The sequence below is a fragment of the Eschscholzia californica genome, unplaced genomic scaffold (genome assembly GCF_041429995.1).
Source record: "Eschscholzia californica isolate CP2 unplaced genomic scaffold, dmEscCali1.0.p SCAF_2, whole genome shotgun sequence".
NCBI lineage: Eukaryota > Viridiplantae > Streptophyta > Magnoliopsida > Ranunculales > Papaveraceae > Eschscholzia > Eschscholzia californica.
The window spans coordinates 1,235,812-1,254,465 of record NW_028238309.1 but is presented as its reverse complement, the minus strand read 5'-3'; the positions used below and the strand labels follow the sequence as shown (position 1 = coordinate 1,254,465).

Below are 18,654 nucleotides of genomic sequence, written 5' to 3'. Positions count from 1 at the left end.
GTTGTATGGTCCATGGGTCTTACTTGATATTTCGGCCCAAAAGCTAGTTCAAGAGGTAGGGTTTTCTCTCACACCAATAAAGTGACCACATCTCCACCAGAACCACCCATGTGAGACTAACACCAGCAACTTTCTCATACACATTTGAGCCATAAGACTATTTTCTCGTGAACAATGGGCATGAAAAACTTTAGTTAATCTTGGCTCTAATATCATTTAGGTGTGGTCCATATGCCGATAGGGGTTACATGCTCCCAAGTGACCGTGGCGTATCTCACCCAAAAAAAAAAACAGTTCAAGAGGTGAAGCTTTCTCTTACAGCCCAATATAGACTACACACCAACATAATGAGCAAGTTTGGATGGAGGAGTTGCTTTTAATAAACTCAAATTGCCTCTCCGTCAATATGGTCAAATTGTGAGACTCGGTAATGATATTTTATTATGTTGGTTGGATAATGAACTAGACGTATTTAAGTTGTACAGTTTACAAACGAGTCGCATAAAAATTGGGGAACACCCTTTAGGTCTTCGACGTACAAAGTTTTGTGTGTCTAGTCAAGAACAAAACTTGTCTTTTACTTTACGAGGTATGACAAAGATAGGAATTCCAAAATACATAGACTCTTATCCCAATTTGAAGTTAAGATGATCCTAGAGGTACTTGCATTTTGGCGATTTTCTTAGAGGCATCCCCAAATATATAAGAGAAGGGAAGGTTTTCTTATTTACAATGCAGTGTGCTTTTGACTATATCTAGATAAACTTGCTTTGTGTTCACCCCAATAATATTAGATTTGTCTCTATTGATACATAATCTTATAAGAGATTCAAACTTCCAAGTTTCATAGGCTCGAAAAGTTGAGAAATCCATAAAAATTGAAAAGGGGACCTATTTAATTGGGATATATACATATATGGAGTGATATTCAAGGAAGACGAAAAGATGGGTAGTTGTCCCCAAGTGGTTTTGAGCCTATCACGTAAAAACCTAGCTCAAGAGTTCTTCCTCACCTTTGTAACATGATTACCACCGTTTTCGAGACTAACTCGAACAATCTTTCTCTTACACCTTCGACTTGGAAGCTGATCTTGCTCTCCATAATAGACTCGTAAGAGTTTGGGAAACCTTGACTATGATACCATTTGTTGGTGTGATCCATGAGCCCCACTTGTCCCCAAGTGGCCTTGACTTATTTCTCCCGAAAACCTTGCTCAAGAGGTGAGATTTTCCTTGCAGTTATAACCTGGGTGCTTCTAAAGGCACCTGACCAAAAGACTGTTAGCATCCGGAAATTTTATTGACTCGGGTCAATGGCCATTGACCCGAGTTCTCTATAAGCACCGGTTTTTAATTTGGGTGACGTTCACCTTCGCTTGCTTCTTCTATCTTCTTCTTCCAAAATAATACTTATTTATTTTTCTTCTAAAACCAACTTGACTACATAAGCTGTTCTTTTTTTTGTTAAGGATAGACTACATAAGCTGTTGTTCAAACAAAGGGAATAAAAAATGGAACAAGTAAAGGTGAGTTGGTTCATTTAGGATTCTCTATGAACTTCCTGGCTTAACTAATGAGTGCGTTTCTAATGGGTCATCCAATATATCAAACCCAGATTGTTGCTGCTATTATCAGAGTAAAGTGATTTTTGCATACTTCCCAATTCCCATTCTCTCTTATTTGTCTGGTTTAATTATTTATAATAATCTCTAGAGAGAGAAACTGAAAGTGAAAACATAGAGATAGAATTTCTTCAGTAACCTAGCTTGGACATGATTTTAGTGTTTCACTTGTTTAATTATGTTCTAAGATTAGTGACCCTAGTATGCTTACCCATACGGCCATACCCAGCTTCAAGCTTATAATCAGGGACCCCATGTCATGGCACCACCTAATTAAGTTACTTTTGTTGTTCACAATACCTCTCTATTAATTAAGGTTTTAGAGTTTTCCGAGCCTTGCCCTTGGTTATCTTCTTCAATTTGAAAAAATTATGTGATAAAAATTATTTGCAAGGTGAGGAGTCTCTTTAGTGATTCTTATGAACAGTAGAGAGAGTACAACCAGTGGAGAGAGAGTATGACCAAGGTGCCTACATAGTTGTACGGTGCTAACAGATAAATGAGCGGTTGAGTTTGGTGCTAACAGAGACGGATGCTAACAGCCTTTTGGCCAGGTGCCTTTAGAAGCACCCAAAAGTCGAGTGTCTGTACCAGGCTACCAGCTACCTAAATACGAATATTTTTATTTGACGTTAAGGTCAAGGATTATATCAAAATCCTAATGAGCCGGCACATACTAATTAGGGTGGTGATTCATTGAGCTCGAGCTGCTAGCCGTTGATTCACTGGGAAGGGAAAGTAAATCTCCCAACCGAAGCAATTCTTCAGTTGTTGACAGCTAGCATCCTATGTTGTTGTAACGGGGAAGTTATATACATAGAAATAGGCCATTTAAACTAATTTATTTACCAAGCTTGCCATTGACTTTAACTCAACTCTCTCCTCTCACACGTTCACTTATGGGGCAGTATAGTTTCACCAACTGAAATCTCATGATTTACATGTTGGCACATGCAATTTCATGTGTCACTTGGTCTTTGAATTGGTTTGGCTAATTATAATTCTAGTGATTGGAGGAGGAAGACATTGAAATTTCCAATGGTAGATCCAGAAGTATTTTCACGTGGAGGCACGTTTTAGTTTATAAATACAATTTTTGATAACACCTCTTTACTATTTCTTAATGTCCAAAAGTATAGTAATATGAATTCGATTTAGAATAACCTTTAATATATTACATTACAGAATATTAGTTGGTTGATCAAATATGTTCGACTTAAATTGGTCGGTCAAAATAGAAGACCATATCCCTGTCAATAAATTCATTAAGAGATGCCAAAATCATGTGTCTGGGTCAACGCTATTTCACCTAGATTAGTTCAAATTACTTCAGGCATAATCGCATAAAACAATTAGTCTAAGACTAGCTCTAAATTTAGAATTTGCTTCAGGTAAAATTAAACTCAAAGGAGTAAAATCTTTTGACCATATCTTATAATTTTGATACTATAATTTTAAATATTACATTCTTACTTGCAAGAACTAAACATATTTTTGTAACTTCGGTCTAGCAGAAAACACCATAATTCCCTTTACATCGACTATGTAAATTAGTTTATGTTATAAAACTAAGTATGTGGTTCTCCACACGTGTAAAATTAGCGTTTTTTACTTCAATCGTGGGCGACCAAATGGACAAAAGAAAATAATTTGAATTACTCGTATAGACGGCAGTTTTGTAATTCTTTATACATAACATGGGTTGTTATTTGTGCACATATAACAATCCCTTAAATCATGGGTGATTATTTGACGTGGGAGATATTCTCCAAAGAATTAACGAATAGGAGCTCAAGCTCATATTTTCATTCATGAGGTTGAGTTCATTGAATCACCACCCTACTAATTACTAATATTCTATTTTTTTTTTTTTTTTATGAAACATAAACATAGTGTCGTATCAAGTAGAAGAATCCACATTAAATATATTAATTTCTAGATCTGGTATTTTTTATTTTTTTAAGTGGTCAGCTTGCCTCGGACCCTTGATCTCTAAAGTGGAAAGCTAAACATCTTCCCACTCGAACCAAGGCTGGTTGGCTCTAGGGTTAGTATCTTGCTGCTAAGGTAACTTCCTTATTGGTTGGGTTGATTTAAAACTTCCAAGTTCCTAAACTGTTTAATTTCAATACACACCCGTTAGAACTTCCAAGTTTTTAAGGGTTTTGGATAGTTTCCATAAAAAATGAAAAAGTAACATATTTAATTCCGGATATTCTATGAAAACAAAAAATGGTAGATGCTTCGAAGAGAAAGCTATGATGTTGAGAAAGAGTCTACCCAAAAAGGTGAAACCAAAGAACGTCAATTCGAAGAAAGTCAATCCTTTAGATGTCATTCCCGACGAAATTTTTGTGAATATAATATCTAGGGTTTCTCCAGTTCCAGGTAAGGTGATTAGATGTAGTTATGTTTGCAAGTCATGGTTCAATACAATCAACCGTTATGTTGAATTTTTTCAATCGAAAAACAAATCACGTTTGATATTCAAGTTCTTTCGAGGTGATGATGTCTATTTACGCCAACGTATAAAAAACGACTTCTTTTCTTTAGAAAAAGATAGTGATGATCTTCATAACATAGGAGAAATTTGTAGTACTTACACAAGAGATTTTTGTGGTTATTATAATGGTTTGGTTTGTTTACACGTAAGAGAACATTATATTATAGAGATTTGCAATCCAACTAGACGAGAAATTCTCGCGATCGCCTCTCCTCATATCAATGATAGGGATGTTGCGCGTGTTGCTTTTAGATGTTGCTATGGATTTGGGTATGCTTATAAGACGAACGAATATAAGTTGGTCTGCATTAGTAAATTATATAAGTGCAAGGTTTTTACATTAGGAACTGATTCATGGCGAAAAGTTACTAGTGTTGTTCCTAGTAAGTTATTGGAAGGACTATTCGCGTATGATATTGAGGCTCCTATTTTTTGTGAAGGATTTCTATATTGGATGACAAGCGATCATGATGAAATTGTTTCGTTCGATATACACAACGAGATTTTTCATGTAATTAAGCTTCCACCAAAATGTGTTCGTCACCGTAATGAGGCGGCTGTTCCTCATATAGGGTTTAAAGGAAATCTTTGTCTTGCATTATTGGACAGACAACCAGTCGAAGATGATCCTAATGATTCTAACGTTAATCTTCGCTTGTATACGTTGAAAGAAATTAAAGATAATAAGCAAGTTTGGAGCGAAGAGTTGTTTTTAATAAATTCAAAGTTACCTCTGCATCAACATGTTCAAATTGTGAGCTGCGGTAATGATATTTTATTATGTTTGGAGAACAATAAGGAACCCGACGTATTCAAACTATACAGTTTGGAGACTGGTCTAACAAAAATGGTGAAACGCCCTTGTGGTCTTGGGAGGACTAAGATTGATGTGCGTAGCCAAGAAGAAAACTCGTCACTTTCTTTACAAAATTTAATAAAGAAGGGAGTTCCAAAATATGTCGACTCTTATCCCGATTTAAGAAGTTCTTTGATTAAACGATGTCAAAGATCAAAGGAATTATACTTGTTTGTAGGTCGCCCTAAAAAGCATGAACCAAGGAGCGAATTATTCTATTGATGGTTATATATTGTTTTCTTGTTCCTTCTCCATGAACCATTAATTTATTATTAGTTGATTAGTTACTTAATGGGTTGTTTTGTTTTAGTTTTTAATTTAGGGTTATTTCTCTAATGGCCCCCAACTTTGTGACCAGCTTCCCGCCTGACCCCCTACTTTACGAAAAATTCTCATATGGCCCCCTTCCGTTATAACACCGTTACTCTCTCTCTTCCATTTCTTTTCTCTCTCCTCCAACATGTTTTCTCTCTCTGCCACCTCGTTAAAACCTGCCAACTTATCATCTTCTCCGGGAAGGTCGCCGGCCGACCAATTTTCCGGCCGGCGACCAACCTAAAAAAAAAATTTCATCTCTCTTCTCTCTCTCTCAAAAATTTTTTTTTTTTTTTCACCTCCCTCTCTAAACTCCGGCGAGGGGGTTACCCTTCCCCGGAGGACCTTGAAGGTCTGCTCGAACAGACCTTAAAAAATGTTTTTTTTTGAGAGAGAGAGAGGAGAGATGAAAAAAAAATTTTTTTTTTTAGGTTTGAAGGTCACCGGCCGGAAAATTGGTCGCCCGACGACCTTCCCGGAGAAGATGATGAGTTGGCTGGTTTTAACGCGGTGGCAGAAAGAGAAAACATGTTGGAGGAGAGAGAAAAGAAATGGAAGAGAGAGAGTAACGGTGTTATAACGGAAGGGGGTCATATGGGTATTTCTCGTAAAGTAGGGGGCCAGGCGGGAAGCTGGTCCCAAAGTTGGGGGCCATTAGGGAAATAACCCTTTAATTTAATAACCAGAATAGATCGTTGTCAGATTTAGGGATGGGGTGTCTGAGCGTTCTGAACAATTTTCTAGAAATTGGTGAACGCTTTTAACATGGAGGCGTGGTGCGTCCTTGACACAACCGGAGACGCCTCTAAAACACATTGTAATGAGGAAAAGAGTAGTAGGGGTGGGTTATTTCTTTCTACCAAAGGTCTGCAGCAACCCCCTGAGACATTAGTATGGTCTATGGGTCTTACTTGACTCAAAGTGCTCGTAGGCCTATTTCGGCCCAAAAGCTAGTTCAATGATGTAGAGGAATTGGCCGAGAAATATATGGATGAGATCGAAGCGGCCAAATACAAGGGTGACAGACTAAAACGGCCAAAATCGAAGCTACGGGTGTCGGAATTGGACGAAATTTTGAGGGATGGTCCGAAATAGCGTTCCGGTCATTCGTCGTAGCTTCGCCACAACGGACCCACTTTGAGGGGCAAATTCCATCGTTTAGGGCCTCAAAACGGACTTTTACTAGTTTTTTTCTATTTTTGGTAATTATTTTCAGTTTAGGATTACTACTATTCTAGTATTTTATTTTTAGGACTTTCTATTGGAGTTTGACCAAGATTAGGAAACCCTAAGTCTATATAATGAGGGCTTAGAAGTTGTTTCAGTCATTCATTCAATCAATAAAATTCAGTATTTTAGTATTCTTGTTATCAATTTCGGTTCAATAGTCTTTAGACGGAGTTCTAAGGCTTTTTATCAGTTTTTTCGCTGCGTCAGTTGGCATCAAGAGCGAGGTTTCTCCTGGCTTAATGGCAGAAGACGAAGCTAGAAACGCAAACCTCGACGGTGAACGAGGTAACGATGCTTTGTGGGTAAAAGTTGACGGTTTGAGTCATCAACTAAATCAGATGATGGAGATGATTAACAACCTGAATGTCAACATAAACCCTAGGCAACCTATTAACAGAGAACGTGTTGAGGGATTCGCCCACAACCAACCTGTTAATGGAAACGAAGGCAGACCACAAATACTTCAACAATATGCTGGCAACCAAGAACGTGATGGTAACTATTATCCTAACCAACATTACCCGCGCAGAGATTATGATGAATACAAAATCAAGGCAGAAATTCCAATCTTCAGTGGCTATTTGCCGATCGAAGAGTTCCTTGATTGGCTACATGAGGTGGAACGACAAGTGGATATGTCCTATACTGTTCCTGGCGAACAGATGGTAAACATTATCGCTTGTAGACTCAAAGGAAGTGCTGCGGTTTGGTGGGATGAATTACAACGTCAAAGAAAGGGGCAAGGAAAGGCTCCAATCCAGAATTGGCCATCTATGAAAGAACACTTGAGGGAGAGGTTCTTACCCCCTGATTATCAACAACACTTGTTCAGGATCTACCAAAATTGTAAACAAGGGTTGCGTTCGGTGGGAGAGTACTACGAGGAGTTTTTAAGATTGGCCCAGAGAAATAGGATGGAACAATTGACAGAATCAAATAACGTGTTAGTGGATCGTTTTATGAATGGTTTAAAATTTAATCTAAGGGAAAAGATTGGATTGGTTACGGTTTGGACTATCCAGGACGCGTACAATTTAGCACTAAAGGCGGAATCCTGGGAGAAAGATCGTCGAAATTCAGGATTCAATTCAGGATTCAGAAGAGACGAACAACCTCGATTGACTGCTGAAAAGAGCAAGGGACTCGGGGAAAATACTGAACCCCCACGAAACGTGACAAGAAGCAGCTCCAGTACTGCTAATCAGAGACCCCCAGCTAACACAGGAGCCAATCCAAATCCATATACAAAATTTCGTGGGACTAAGTGCTACTCCTGTCAAGAAATCGGCCACACGTCAAGTAATTGTCCCCAAGGAAGGAACAGAAGGTCAGTGAACGTCGTGGCAGATAATAGAGAAGATGGTTTTCCGGAAGAAGACGAAGATGGTGGTGAAGATTATGAGGGTTATGAATGTGCCGAAGAGGAAGGTGAACGAGTAGCTTGCATGATTCATCCAGTCTTACTCACACCAATGAAGGAAGATCGTAGCCAACGGAAAAAGATCTTCCGATCTGAATGTACTATCAAAGGAAAAGTGTGTTCTCTAATCATTGACTCCGCAAGTTTTGAGAATTTTATTTCTAGAAAACTTGTTGAGCATCTACAATTACCCGTGGAAGATAATCCATCACCATACACCATTGGTTGGATAGAACCGGGACATGTTAAGAAAATTGTCAAGACGTGTCGAGTTCCTATCTCTATCGGAAAGTACTACAAACAGGAAGTCGTATGTGATGTGACCGATATGGATGCTAGTCATGTTCTTCTAGGACGACCATGGCAATGGGACACCGATTGTACCTTCAGAGGCCGATCCAACACTTATACATTCGATTGGGAGGGACATAAGATTCTCATGGTGCCCCAAGGAAGTAAGGTTAAAAGTATTTCACCTACCTCCTCATCTAAAGAAACTTTTCTTACATTGAGCAGGTCAGAGGACGAAGTCTTTGCTGATGTGAAGGAAGCGCAAGGAGTCTATGCCATTGTCGTTAAGGCAGCAGTGGAAGAAGGAGTACATAAGCCGCCAATCCAAATTCCCGAACAGGTTGAGGGAATACTGGGAGAGTTTCAGGAAATCATTGCTGAAGATTTACCTGAAAAGCTACCTCCTCTTAGGGACGTACAACATCATATCGACTTCATTCCAGGAGCCAGCTTGCCTAATATGAGACATTACCGTATGAGTCCGAAGGAAGATGAGATTTTAAGAGAGAAGATCGAAGAATTACTCAGTAAAGGATTCATCCGCCCAAGCATGAGTCCTTGTGCTGTACCTGCTTTATTAATTCCAAAGAAAGATGGAAGTTGGAGAATGTGTGTGGACAGTCGAGCTATCAACAAAATAACTGTGAAATACCGTTTTCCAATTCCACGACTAGAGGATATGTTGGATAAATTAGAGGGCTCCCAAATCTTTTCCAAAATTGATTTGAGGAGTGGATATCATCAGATCAGAATCCGACCAGGAGATGAATGGAAAACGGCTTTCAAAAGTAAAGATGGACTGTATGAATGGTTGGTCATGCCCTTCGGTCTTAGCAATGCTCCCAGCACCTTCATGCGAGTGATGAACCAGGTACTTGAACCTTGTATTACTGGAAAATTCGTTGTTGTTTATTTCGATGATATCCTTATTTTCAGTAAAACTGAGGCGGAACACCTCGTACACCTCCGAAAGGTATTGATGGTTCTACAGGAGAATGAATTACACCTGAATCTAAAGAAGTGTACTTTCCTCACACATAGTCTTATATTTCTGGGCTTTGTAATAAGTTCAGAAGGAATTCATGTTGATAACGAAAAGATACAGGCTATACAAGAGTGGCCGACTCCTAAAACAGTTACTGAAGTTCGTAGTTTTCATGGATTAGCCACCTTTTACCGAAGATTTATTCGGAATTTTAGCACTATCATGGCACCTATCACTGAGTGCATGAAGAAAGGAAAGTTTGACTGGGGTGTCGAAGCAGACGAAGCCTTTTCCCTTATTAAGGAAAAATTATGCAATGCACCGGTCTTAGCCTTACCCAACTTTGATAAACCTTTCGAAGTCGAGTGTGATGCTAGTGGGGTAGGAATTGGAGCAGTTTTATCACAAGAAAGGCGTCCTGTAGCTTTCTTTAGTGAGAAATTGAATGAAGCCCGACAAAAGTGGAGTACTTATGACCAGGAGTTTTATGCAGTAGTTCGAGCTTTACAACGTTGGGAGGTTTATTTGTACCAGAATGAGTTTGTCTTATACTCAGATCATCAGGCCCTGAAATTCATTAACAGCCAGAAACAAGTAGACAAGATGCACATCAGGTGGGCCACTTTTATTCAGAAATTCAACTTTGTTATTCGACACAAATCTGGAGCAACGAATAGAGTCGCAGATGCACTTAGTAGACGTGCCACACTGTTGGTAACGTTAACACAAGAAGTTGTGGGTTTTGAAGTATTAAAAGAGTTGTACGAAGATGATGAGGACTTCAAAGAAATCTGGGCTAAGTGTAAGGAAGATCAACCTGTGGCAGATTATCTTATTTCATAGGGTTACCTATTTAAGGGCAGCAGCTTATGCATTCCCAAAACATCCCTACGAGAAAATTTGATCCGCGAGTTACACGCTAGTGGATTAAACGCACATCTCGGAAGAGATAAAACAGTTCTGAGCTTATCCAGTCGATATTTCTGGCCAAAGTTGAAGAGAGATGTGGGGAATTATGTTCAGAAGTGTTATGTTTGTCAAGTCTCAAAGGGTCAGACACAAAATACAGGTCTTTACATGCCTCTTCCCATTCCAGCAACCATTTGGGAGGATTTATCCATGGATTTTGTGTTAGGACTCCCTCGTACACAAAGGGGAGTAGACTCAGTTTTTGTGGTCGTCGATAGGTTTTCGAAGATGGTTCACTTTATTCCGTGTAGGAAGACTTCGGATGCTACCCATATAGCAAAATTGTTTTTTCGTGAAGTTGTCAAGCTACATGGAGTACCCAAATCGATTACTTCAGACCGGGACTCAAAGTTTCTTAGCCATTTTTGGGTCACCTTATGGAAGATGTTCGGCACTTCTTTAAACAGAAGTACTACAGCTCATCCTCAAACAGATGGACAGACAGAGGTAACAAACCGAACTTTAGGTAACATGATTCGATGTATCTGTGGTGATAAACCCAAACAATGGGATCATGCATTACCTCAAGCAGAATTTGCCTACAACAATGCAGTGCATAGTGCTACTGGAAGAACTCCATTTTCTGTCGTTTACGTGAAAGCTCCTAATCACGCTGTAGATTTAGCGAAGTTACCCAAAGGAATAGGAGTTAGTATAGCAGCAGAAAACATGGCCGAGCAAATTCAGACAATGCACGACGAAGTGCGACTTCGCCTCGAGGAGACTAACGCTAAGAACAAAGCAGCTGCCGATAAACATCGTCGAAAGAAGGTATATAAGGAGGGAGATGAAGTGATGATTTTCTTGCGAAAAGAGCGTGTTCCTGCAGGCACATATAATAAATTGAAACCTAAGAAGTATGGTCCATTCAAGATCTTGAAGAAAATCAATGACAATGCTTATGTGGTGGATCTTCCTCAAGACATGGGAATTTCAAATACTTTCAATGTTGCTGATATCTATACCTTTTATCCAGATACACCACTTTATCCTAACAATCACTCGAGGTCGAGTTCTTTTCAAGTGGAGGAGACTGATGTAGAGGAATTGGCCGAGAAATACATGGATGAGATCGAAGCGGCCAAATACAAGGGTGACAGACTAAAACGGCCAAAATCGAAGCTACGGGTGTCGGAATTGGACGAGATTTTGAGGGATGGTCCGAAATAGCGTTCCGGTCATTCGTCGTAGCTTCGCCACAACGGACCCACTTTGAGGGGCAAATTCCATCGTTTAGGGCCTCAAAACGGACTTTTACTAGTTTTTTTCTATTTTTGGTAATTATTTTCAGTTTAGGATTACTACTATTCTAGTATTTTATTTTTAGGACTTTCTATTGGAGTTTGACCAAGATTAGGAAACCCTAAGTCTATATAATGAGGGCTTAGAAGTTGTTTCAGTCATTCATTCAATCAATAAAATTCAGTATTTTAGTATTCTTGTTATCAATTTCGGTTCAATAGTCTTTAGACGGAGTTCTAAGGCTTTTTATCAGTTTTTTCGCTGCGTCAGTTGGCATCAAGAGCGAGGTTTCTCCTGGCTTAATGGCAGAAGACGAAGCTAGAAACGCAAACCTCGACGGTGAACGAGGTAACGATGCTTTGTGGGTAAAAGTTGACGGTTTGAGTCATCAACTAAATCAGATGATGGAGATGATTAACAACCTGAATGTCAACATAAACCCTAGGCAACCTATTAACAGAGAACGTGTTGAGGGATTCGCCCACAACCAACCTGTTAATGGAAACGAAGGCAGACCACAAATACTTCAACAATATGCTGGCAACCAAGAACGTGATGGTAACTATTATCCTAACCAACATTACCCGCGCAGAGATTATGATGAATACAAAATCAAGGCAGAAATTCCAATCTTCAGTGGCTATTTGCCGATCGAAGAGTTCCTTGATTGGCTACATGAGGTGGAACGACAAGTGGATATGTCCTATACTGTTCCTGGCGAACAGATGGTAAACATTATCGCTTGTAGACTCAAAGGAAGTGCTGCGGTTTGGTGGGATGAATTACAACGTCAAAGAAAGGGGCAAGGAAAGGCTCCAATCCAGAATTGGCCATCTATGAAAGAACACTTGAGGGAGAGGTTCTTACCCCCTGATTATCAACAACACTTGTTCAGGATCTACCAAAATTGTAAACAAGGGTTGCGTTCGGTGGGAGAGTACTACGAGGAGTTTTCAAGATTGGCCCAGAGAAATAGGATGGAACAATTGACAGAATCAAATAACGTGTTAGTGGATCGTTTTATGAATGGTTTAAAATTTAATCTAAGGGAAAAGATTGGATTGGTTACGGTTTGGACTATCCAGGACGCGTACAATTTAGCACTAAAGGCGGAATCCTGGGAGAAAGATCGTCGAAATTCAGGATTCAATTCAGGATTCAGAAGAGACGAACAACCTCGATTGACTGCTGAAAAGAGCAAGGGACTCGGGGAAAATACTGAACCCCCACGAAACGTGACAAGAAGCAGCTCCAGTACTGCTAATCAGAGACCCCCAGCTAACACAGGAGCCAATCCAAATCCATATACAAAATTTCGTGGGACTAAGTGCTACTCCTGTCAAGAAATCGGCCACACGTCAAGTAATTGTCCCCAAGGAAGGAACAGAAGGTCAGTGAACGTCGTGGCAGATAATAGAGAAGATGGTTTTCCGGAAGAAGACGAAGATGGTGGTGAAGATTATGAGGGTTATGAATGTGCCGAAGAGGAAGGTGAACGAGTAGCTTGCATGATTCATCCAGTCTTACTCACACCAATGAAGGAAGATCGTAGCCAACGGAAAAAGATCTTCCGATCTGAATGTACTATCAAAGGAAAAGTGTGTTCTCTAATCATTGACTCCGCAAGTTTTGAGAATTTTATTTCTAGAAAACTTGTTGAGCATCTACAATTACCCGTGGAAGATAATCCATCACCATACACCATTGGTTGGATAGAACCGGGACATGTTAAGAAAATTGTCAAGACGTGTCGAGTTCCTATCTCTATCGGAAAGTACTACAAACAGGAAGTCGTATGTGATGTGACCGATATGGATGCTAGTCATGTTCTTCTAGGACGACCATGGCAATGGGACACCGATTGTACCTTCAGAGGCCGATCCAACACTTATACATTCGATTGGGAGGGACATAAGATTCTCATGGTGCCCCAAGGAAGTAAGGTTAAAAGTATTTCACCTACCTCCTCATCTAAAGAAACTTTTCTTACATTGAGCAGGTCAGAGGACGAAGTCTTTGCTGATGTGAAGGAAGCGCAAGGAGTCTATGCCATTGTCGTTAAGGCAGCAGTGGAAGAAGGAGTACATAAGCCGCCAATCCAAATTCCCGAACAGGTTGAGGGAATACTGGGAGAGTTTCAGGAAATCATTGCTGAAGATTTACCTGAAAAGCTACCTCCTCTTAGGGACGTACAACATCATATCGACTTCATTCCAGGAGCCAGCTTGCCTAATATGAGACATTACCGTATGAGTCCGAAGGAAGATGAGATTTTAAGAGAGAAGATCGAAGAATTACTCAGTAAAGGATTCATCCGCCCAAGCATGAGTCCTTGTGCTGTACCTGCTTTATTAATTCCAAAGAAAGATGGAAGTTGGAGAATGTGTGTGGACAGTCGAGCTATCAACAAAATAACTGTGAAATACCGTTTTCCAATTCCACGACTAGAGGATATGTTGGATAAATTAGAGGGCTCCCAAATCTTTTCCAAAATTGATTTGAGGAGTGGATATCATCAGATCAGAATCCGACCAGGAGATGAATGGAAAACGGCTTTCAAAAGTAAAGATGGACTGTATGAATGGTTGGTCATGCCCTTCGGTCTTAGCAATGCTCCCAGCACCTTCATGCGAGTGATGAACCAGGTACTTGAACCTTGTATTACTGGAAAATTCGTTGTTGTTTATTTCGATGATATCCTTATTTTCAGTAAAACTGAGGCGGAACACCTCGTACACCTCCGAAAGGTATTGATGGTTCTACAGGAGAATGAATTACACCTGAATCTAAAGAAGTGTACTTTCCTCACACATAGTCTTATATTTCTGGGCTTTGTAATAAGTTCAGAAGGAATTCATGTTGATAACGAAAAGATACAGGCTATACAAGAGTGGCCGACTCCTAAAACAGTTACTGAAGTTCGTAGTTTTCATGGATTAGCCACCTTTTACCGAAGATTTATTCGGAATTTTAGCACTATCATGGCACCTATCACTGAGTGCATGAAGAAAGGAAAGTTTGACTGGGGTGTCGAAGCAGACGAAGCCTTTTCCCTTATTAAGGAAAAATTATGCAATGCATCGGTCTTAGCCTTACCCAACTTTGATAAACCTTTCGAAGTCGAGTGTGATGCTAGTGGGGTAGGAATTGGAGCAGTTTTATCACAAGAAAGGCGTCCTGTAGCTTTCTTTAGTGAGAAATTGAATGAAGCCCGACAAAAGTGGAGTACTTATGACCAGGAGTTTTATGCAGTAGTTCGAGCTTTACAACGTTGGGAGGTTTATTTGTACCAGAATGAGTTTGTCTTATACTCAGATCATCAGGCCCTGAAATTCATTAACAGCCAGAAACAAGTAGACAAGATGCACATCAGGTGGGCCACTTTTATTCAGAAATTCAACTTTGTTATTCGACACAAATCTGGAGCAACGAATAGAGTCGCAGATGCACTTAGTAGACGTGCCACACTGTTGGTAACGTTAACACAAGAAGTTGTGGGTTTTGAAGTATTAAAAGAGTTGTACGAAGATGATGAGGACTTCAAAGAAATCTGGGCTAAGTGTAAGGAAGATCAACCTGTGGCAGATTATCTTATTTCAGAGGGTTACCTATTTAAGGGCAGCAGCTTATGCATTCCCAAAACATCCCTACGAGAAAATTTGATCCGCGAGTTACACGCTAGTGGATTAAACGCACATCTCGGAAGAGATAAAACAGTTCTGAGCTTATCCAGTCGATATTTCTGGCCAAAGTTGAAGAGAGATGTGGGGAATTATGTTCAGAAGTGCTATGTTTGTCAAGTCTCAAAGGGTCAGACACAAAATACAGGTCTTTACATGCCTCTTCCCATTCCAGCAACCATTTGGGAGGATTTATCCATGGATTTTGTGTTAGGACTCCCTCGTACACAAAGGGGAGTAGACTCAGTTTTTGTGGTCGTCGATAGGTTTTCGAAGATGGTTCACTTTATTCCGTGTAGGAAGACTTCGGATGCTACCCATATAGCAAAATTGTTTTTTCGTGAAGTTGTCAAGCTACATGGAGTACCCAAATCGATTACTTCAGACCGGGACTCAAAGTTTCTTAGCCATTTTTGGGTCACCTTATGGAAGATGTTCGGCACTTCTTTAAACAGAAGTACTACAGCTCATCCTCAAACAGATGGACAGACAGAGGTAACAAACCGAACTTTAGGTAACATGATTCGATGTATCTGTGGTGATAAACCCAAACAATGGGATCATGCATTACCTCAAGCAGAATTTGCCTACAACAATGCAGTGCATAGTGCTACTGGAAGAACTCCATTTTCTGTCGTTTACGTGAAAGCTCCTAATCACGCTGTAGATTTAGCGAAGTTACCCAAAGGAATAGGAGTTAGTATAGCAGCAGAAAACATGGCCGAGCAAATTCAGACAATGCACGACGAAGTGCGACTTCGCCTCGAGGAGACTAACGCTAAGAACAAAGCAGCTGCCGATAAACATCGTCGAAAGAAGGTATATAAGGAGGGAGATGAAGTGATGATTTTCTTGCGAAAAGAGCGTGTTCCTGCAGGCACATATAATAAATTGAAACCTAAGAAGTATGGTCCATTCAAGATCTTGAAGAAAATCAATGACAATGCTTATGTGGTGGATCTTCCTCAAGACATGGGAATTTCAAATACTTTCAATGTTGCTGATATCTATACCTTTTATCCAGATACACCACTTTATCCTAACAATCACTCGAGGTCGAGTTCTTTTCAAGTGGAGGAGACTGATGTAGAGGAATTGGCCGAGAAATACATGGATGAGATCGAAGCGGCCAAATACAAGGGTGACAGACTAAAACGGCCAAAATCGAAGCTACGGGTGTCGGAATTGGACGAAATTTTGAGGGATGGTCCGAAATAGCGTTCCGGTCATTCGTCGTAGCTTCGCCACAACGGACCCACTTTGAGGGGCAAATTCCATCGTTTAGGGCCTCAAAACGGACTTTTACTAGTTTTTTTCTATTTTTGGTAATTATTTTCAGTTTAGGATTACTACTATTCTAGTATTTTATTTTTAGGACTTTCTATTGGAGTTTGACCAAGATTAGGAAACCCTAAGTCTATATAATGAGGGCTTTAGTATTCTTGTTATCAATTTCGGTTCAATAGTCTTTAGACGGAGTTCTAAGGCTTTTTATCAGTTTTTTCGCTGCGTCATTCAAGAATTGGGGCTTTCTCTCACACCAATAAAGTGACCACGTCTCCACCCACAACCACCCATCTGAGACGTTTCTTGTTTTTGAAGAAGCAAAATATTCATTAAGCAAAACAAAGCAAGGGTGGAAGCCAAGATAGCTAACCAGCCCGTGCAAACAACAAAAGCTAAACCACGCACGTGAGACTAACAACACCAGCAATTTTTCTCATACACATTTGAGCCATAAGGCTATTTTCTCGTGAACAATGGACATGAAAACTTTAGTTAATTTGGGCTCGAATATCATTTAGGTGTGGTCCATATGCATTACATGCTCCCAAGTGACCGTGGCCTTTCTCACCCAAAAAAACAGCTAGCTCAAGAGGTGATGGCGTTTTCTTTCACAGACCATCGTCCTCCTCGATGGCTCCATGACCAATATGGACAAACACCAACATAACCCTGGCTGATTTCTAAGCTGAGTCTAGGCCTAACTTACTTATAAGCTGAGTCCATGACCAATGTGGTTATTTGTAATGGTTTGGTTTGTTTATACCTTAGGCATGAGAAGATTATAAATACTCGGACTAGACGAGAAATTCTCGGTATCGACCCTCCTTGAAGCAATAATTATGTTGGTCTTGGATGTTGCTACGGATTTGGGTACGCTTTTAAGACGAACGAATATAAGTTGGTGTGCATAGGTAACAATTTTGCGTGTTCGGTTTTTACATTAGGAACGGATTCATGGCGAGAAATTACTAGCGTTGTTCCTCATGAGTTATTAGGATTATCCAGGTATAATGGTATATTTGAGGATATCTACAAGAAGATACCTCATGACTATAAAATCGTTTCTTTTGATATACACAACGAGACTTTCCACGTAATTAAACTTCCAACAAATTGTGTTGGTATCCTATATTCACTGTCTATTTCACGTATAGAGTTTAGAGGAAATCTTTGTCTTGCGTTATTTGAACAACGGAGGGCATGGAGATGTTTATAATGCTAATCTTCGCTTGTATACATTGAAATAAAAAGATAATGAGCACAATTGGATCGAGGAGTTCTTTTAATAAACTCAAAAGGGCCTCGCTGTCAATGTGTCCAAATTGTGAGCTTAGGTAATGATATTTTATTATGTTGGATAAACGATAAGGAACGAGGTGTACTTAAACTATACAGTTAGGAGACGGGTCTTACAAAAATGGTGCTACGCCCTTCTGGTTTTCGAGGGACTGACTTTCGTGTGGCTAGTTAAGAACAAAACTCGTTACTTTTTTTACGAAGTTTAATTAAGGAAGGAGTTCGAAAATATGTAGGCTCTTATCCTTATTTAAGAAGTTCTTCGAATCCAAGATCACCCGTATTATTTTTGTTTCGTGGTCGACCTGAATAACAAGTACGAGAGAGTGATTTCTTCTTTTGATTTGTCAACTGTTTTATTGTTCTTTCTCCATCAACCATTAATCTATTATCTATTAGTTCATTAGTTATTAATTATTGTGTTGTTTTGTTTTAGTTTGTTATTTAATAACTGAAATAGTCTAAGGATGGAATTTTTAGTGTAAAATCTTTGTATGACATTGCTTCCAATCAAGATCATGGTCCAACCCAATTTCCAGCGAAGAAAGTTTGGATGGAAAAGGTACCCATTAAGGTCTCCTTCCTTTTATGGGCTTGTATCCTCAATTCAGCCCCCACTATGGACATGCTTCAAAGGAGGGGCTTTCAATACCCAAACATGTGTCTATTATGCAGATCGGCTGAAGAGAATGCCTCTCACTTGCTCATCTCTTGCAGCTTTATTGAAACCATATGGAGATACTTCCTCTCGGTGATCGATTGTCCGCCTCCAATGCCATCCACTTTGGATACTTTCCTCAGGTTTTGGAAGTTTGAGAAGTCAGGTACAATGAAATGATTCCTTCAGCAGATTACTCCCTTTGCCATTTGGTGGTGTATATGGTTAGAGAGGAATAATCGTCTTTTCCGTGATGTTGCTAACTCCACTGATAGAGTTATTATGTCGATCAAGGCCACC

The 18,654-nt window shown here is 39.8% G+C and overlaps 3 protein-coding genes across 3 annotated transcripts; all 3 read left to right on the top strand.

Moving 5' to 3' along the window:
* The first annotated feature begins 3,488 nt into the window (after nucleotides 1–3,488).
* On the top strand, nucleotides 3,489–5,273 carry LOC147555056 (F-box protein At3g47030-like). The gene has a single exon (XM_086663888.1). It carries the CDS (start codon nucleotides 3,842–3,844, stop codon nucleotides 5,201–5,203), a length of 1,362 nt encoding a protein of 453 aa, XP_086520014.1. The 5' UTR covers nucleotides 3,489–3,841; the 3' UTR covers nucleotides 5,204–5,273.
* A 1,433-nt stretch (nucleotides 5,274–6,706) lies between these two features.
* On the top strand, nucleotides 6,707–11,625 carry LOC147555055 (uncharacterized). Its single transcript, XM_086663616.1, has one exon. The coding sequence runs from the start codon at nucleotides 6,766–6,768 to the stop codon at nucleotides 10,063–10,065; it is 3,300 nt and encodes a 1,099-aa protein (XP_086519742.1). The 5' UTR covers nucleotides 6,707–6,765; the 3' UTR covers nucleotides 10,066–11,625.
* Nucleotides 10,420–18,534, top strand: LOC147555054 (uncharacterized). Its single transcript, XM_086664553.1, has 3 exons — nucleotides 10,420–11,020; nucleotides 11,944–15,932; nucleotides 18,157–18,534. Exons 1-3 carry the CDS (start codon nucleotides 10,420–10,422, stop codon nucleotides 18,532–18,534), a joined length of 4,968 nt encoding a protein of 1,655 aa, XP_086520679.1.
* The last annotated feature ends 120 nt before the right edge of the window (nucleotides 18,535–18,654 follow it).

Bases quoted from the DNA above. Each gene is read 5' to 3' on its own strand.
- LOC147555056 (XM_086663888.1), top strand. From the start codon at position 3,842: ATGAAAACAAAAAATGGTAGATGCTTCGAAGAGAAAGCTATGATGTTG.
- LOC147555055 (XM_086663616.1), top strand. From the start codon at position 6,766: ATGGCAGAAGACGAAGCTAGAAACGCAAACCTCGACGGTGAACGAGGT.
- LOC147555054 (XM_086664553.1), top strand. From the start codon at position 10,420: ATGGTTCACTTTATTCCGTGTAGGAAGACTTCGGATGCTACCCATATA. The intron at 11,021-11,943 runs GCACATATAATA...ATGGAAACGAAG, and splicing joins AAAAGAGCGTGTTCCTGCAG to GCAGACCACAAATACTTCAA. The intron at 15,933-18,156 runs GTATATAAGGAG...TAACTGAAATAG, and splicing joins ATAAACATCGTCGAAAGAAG to TCTAAGGATGGAATTTTTAG.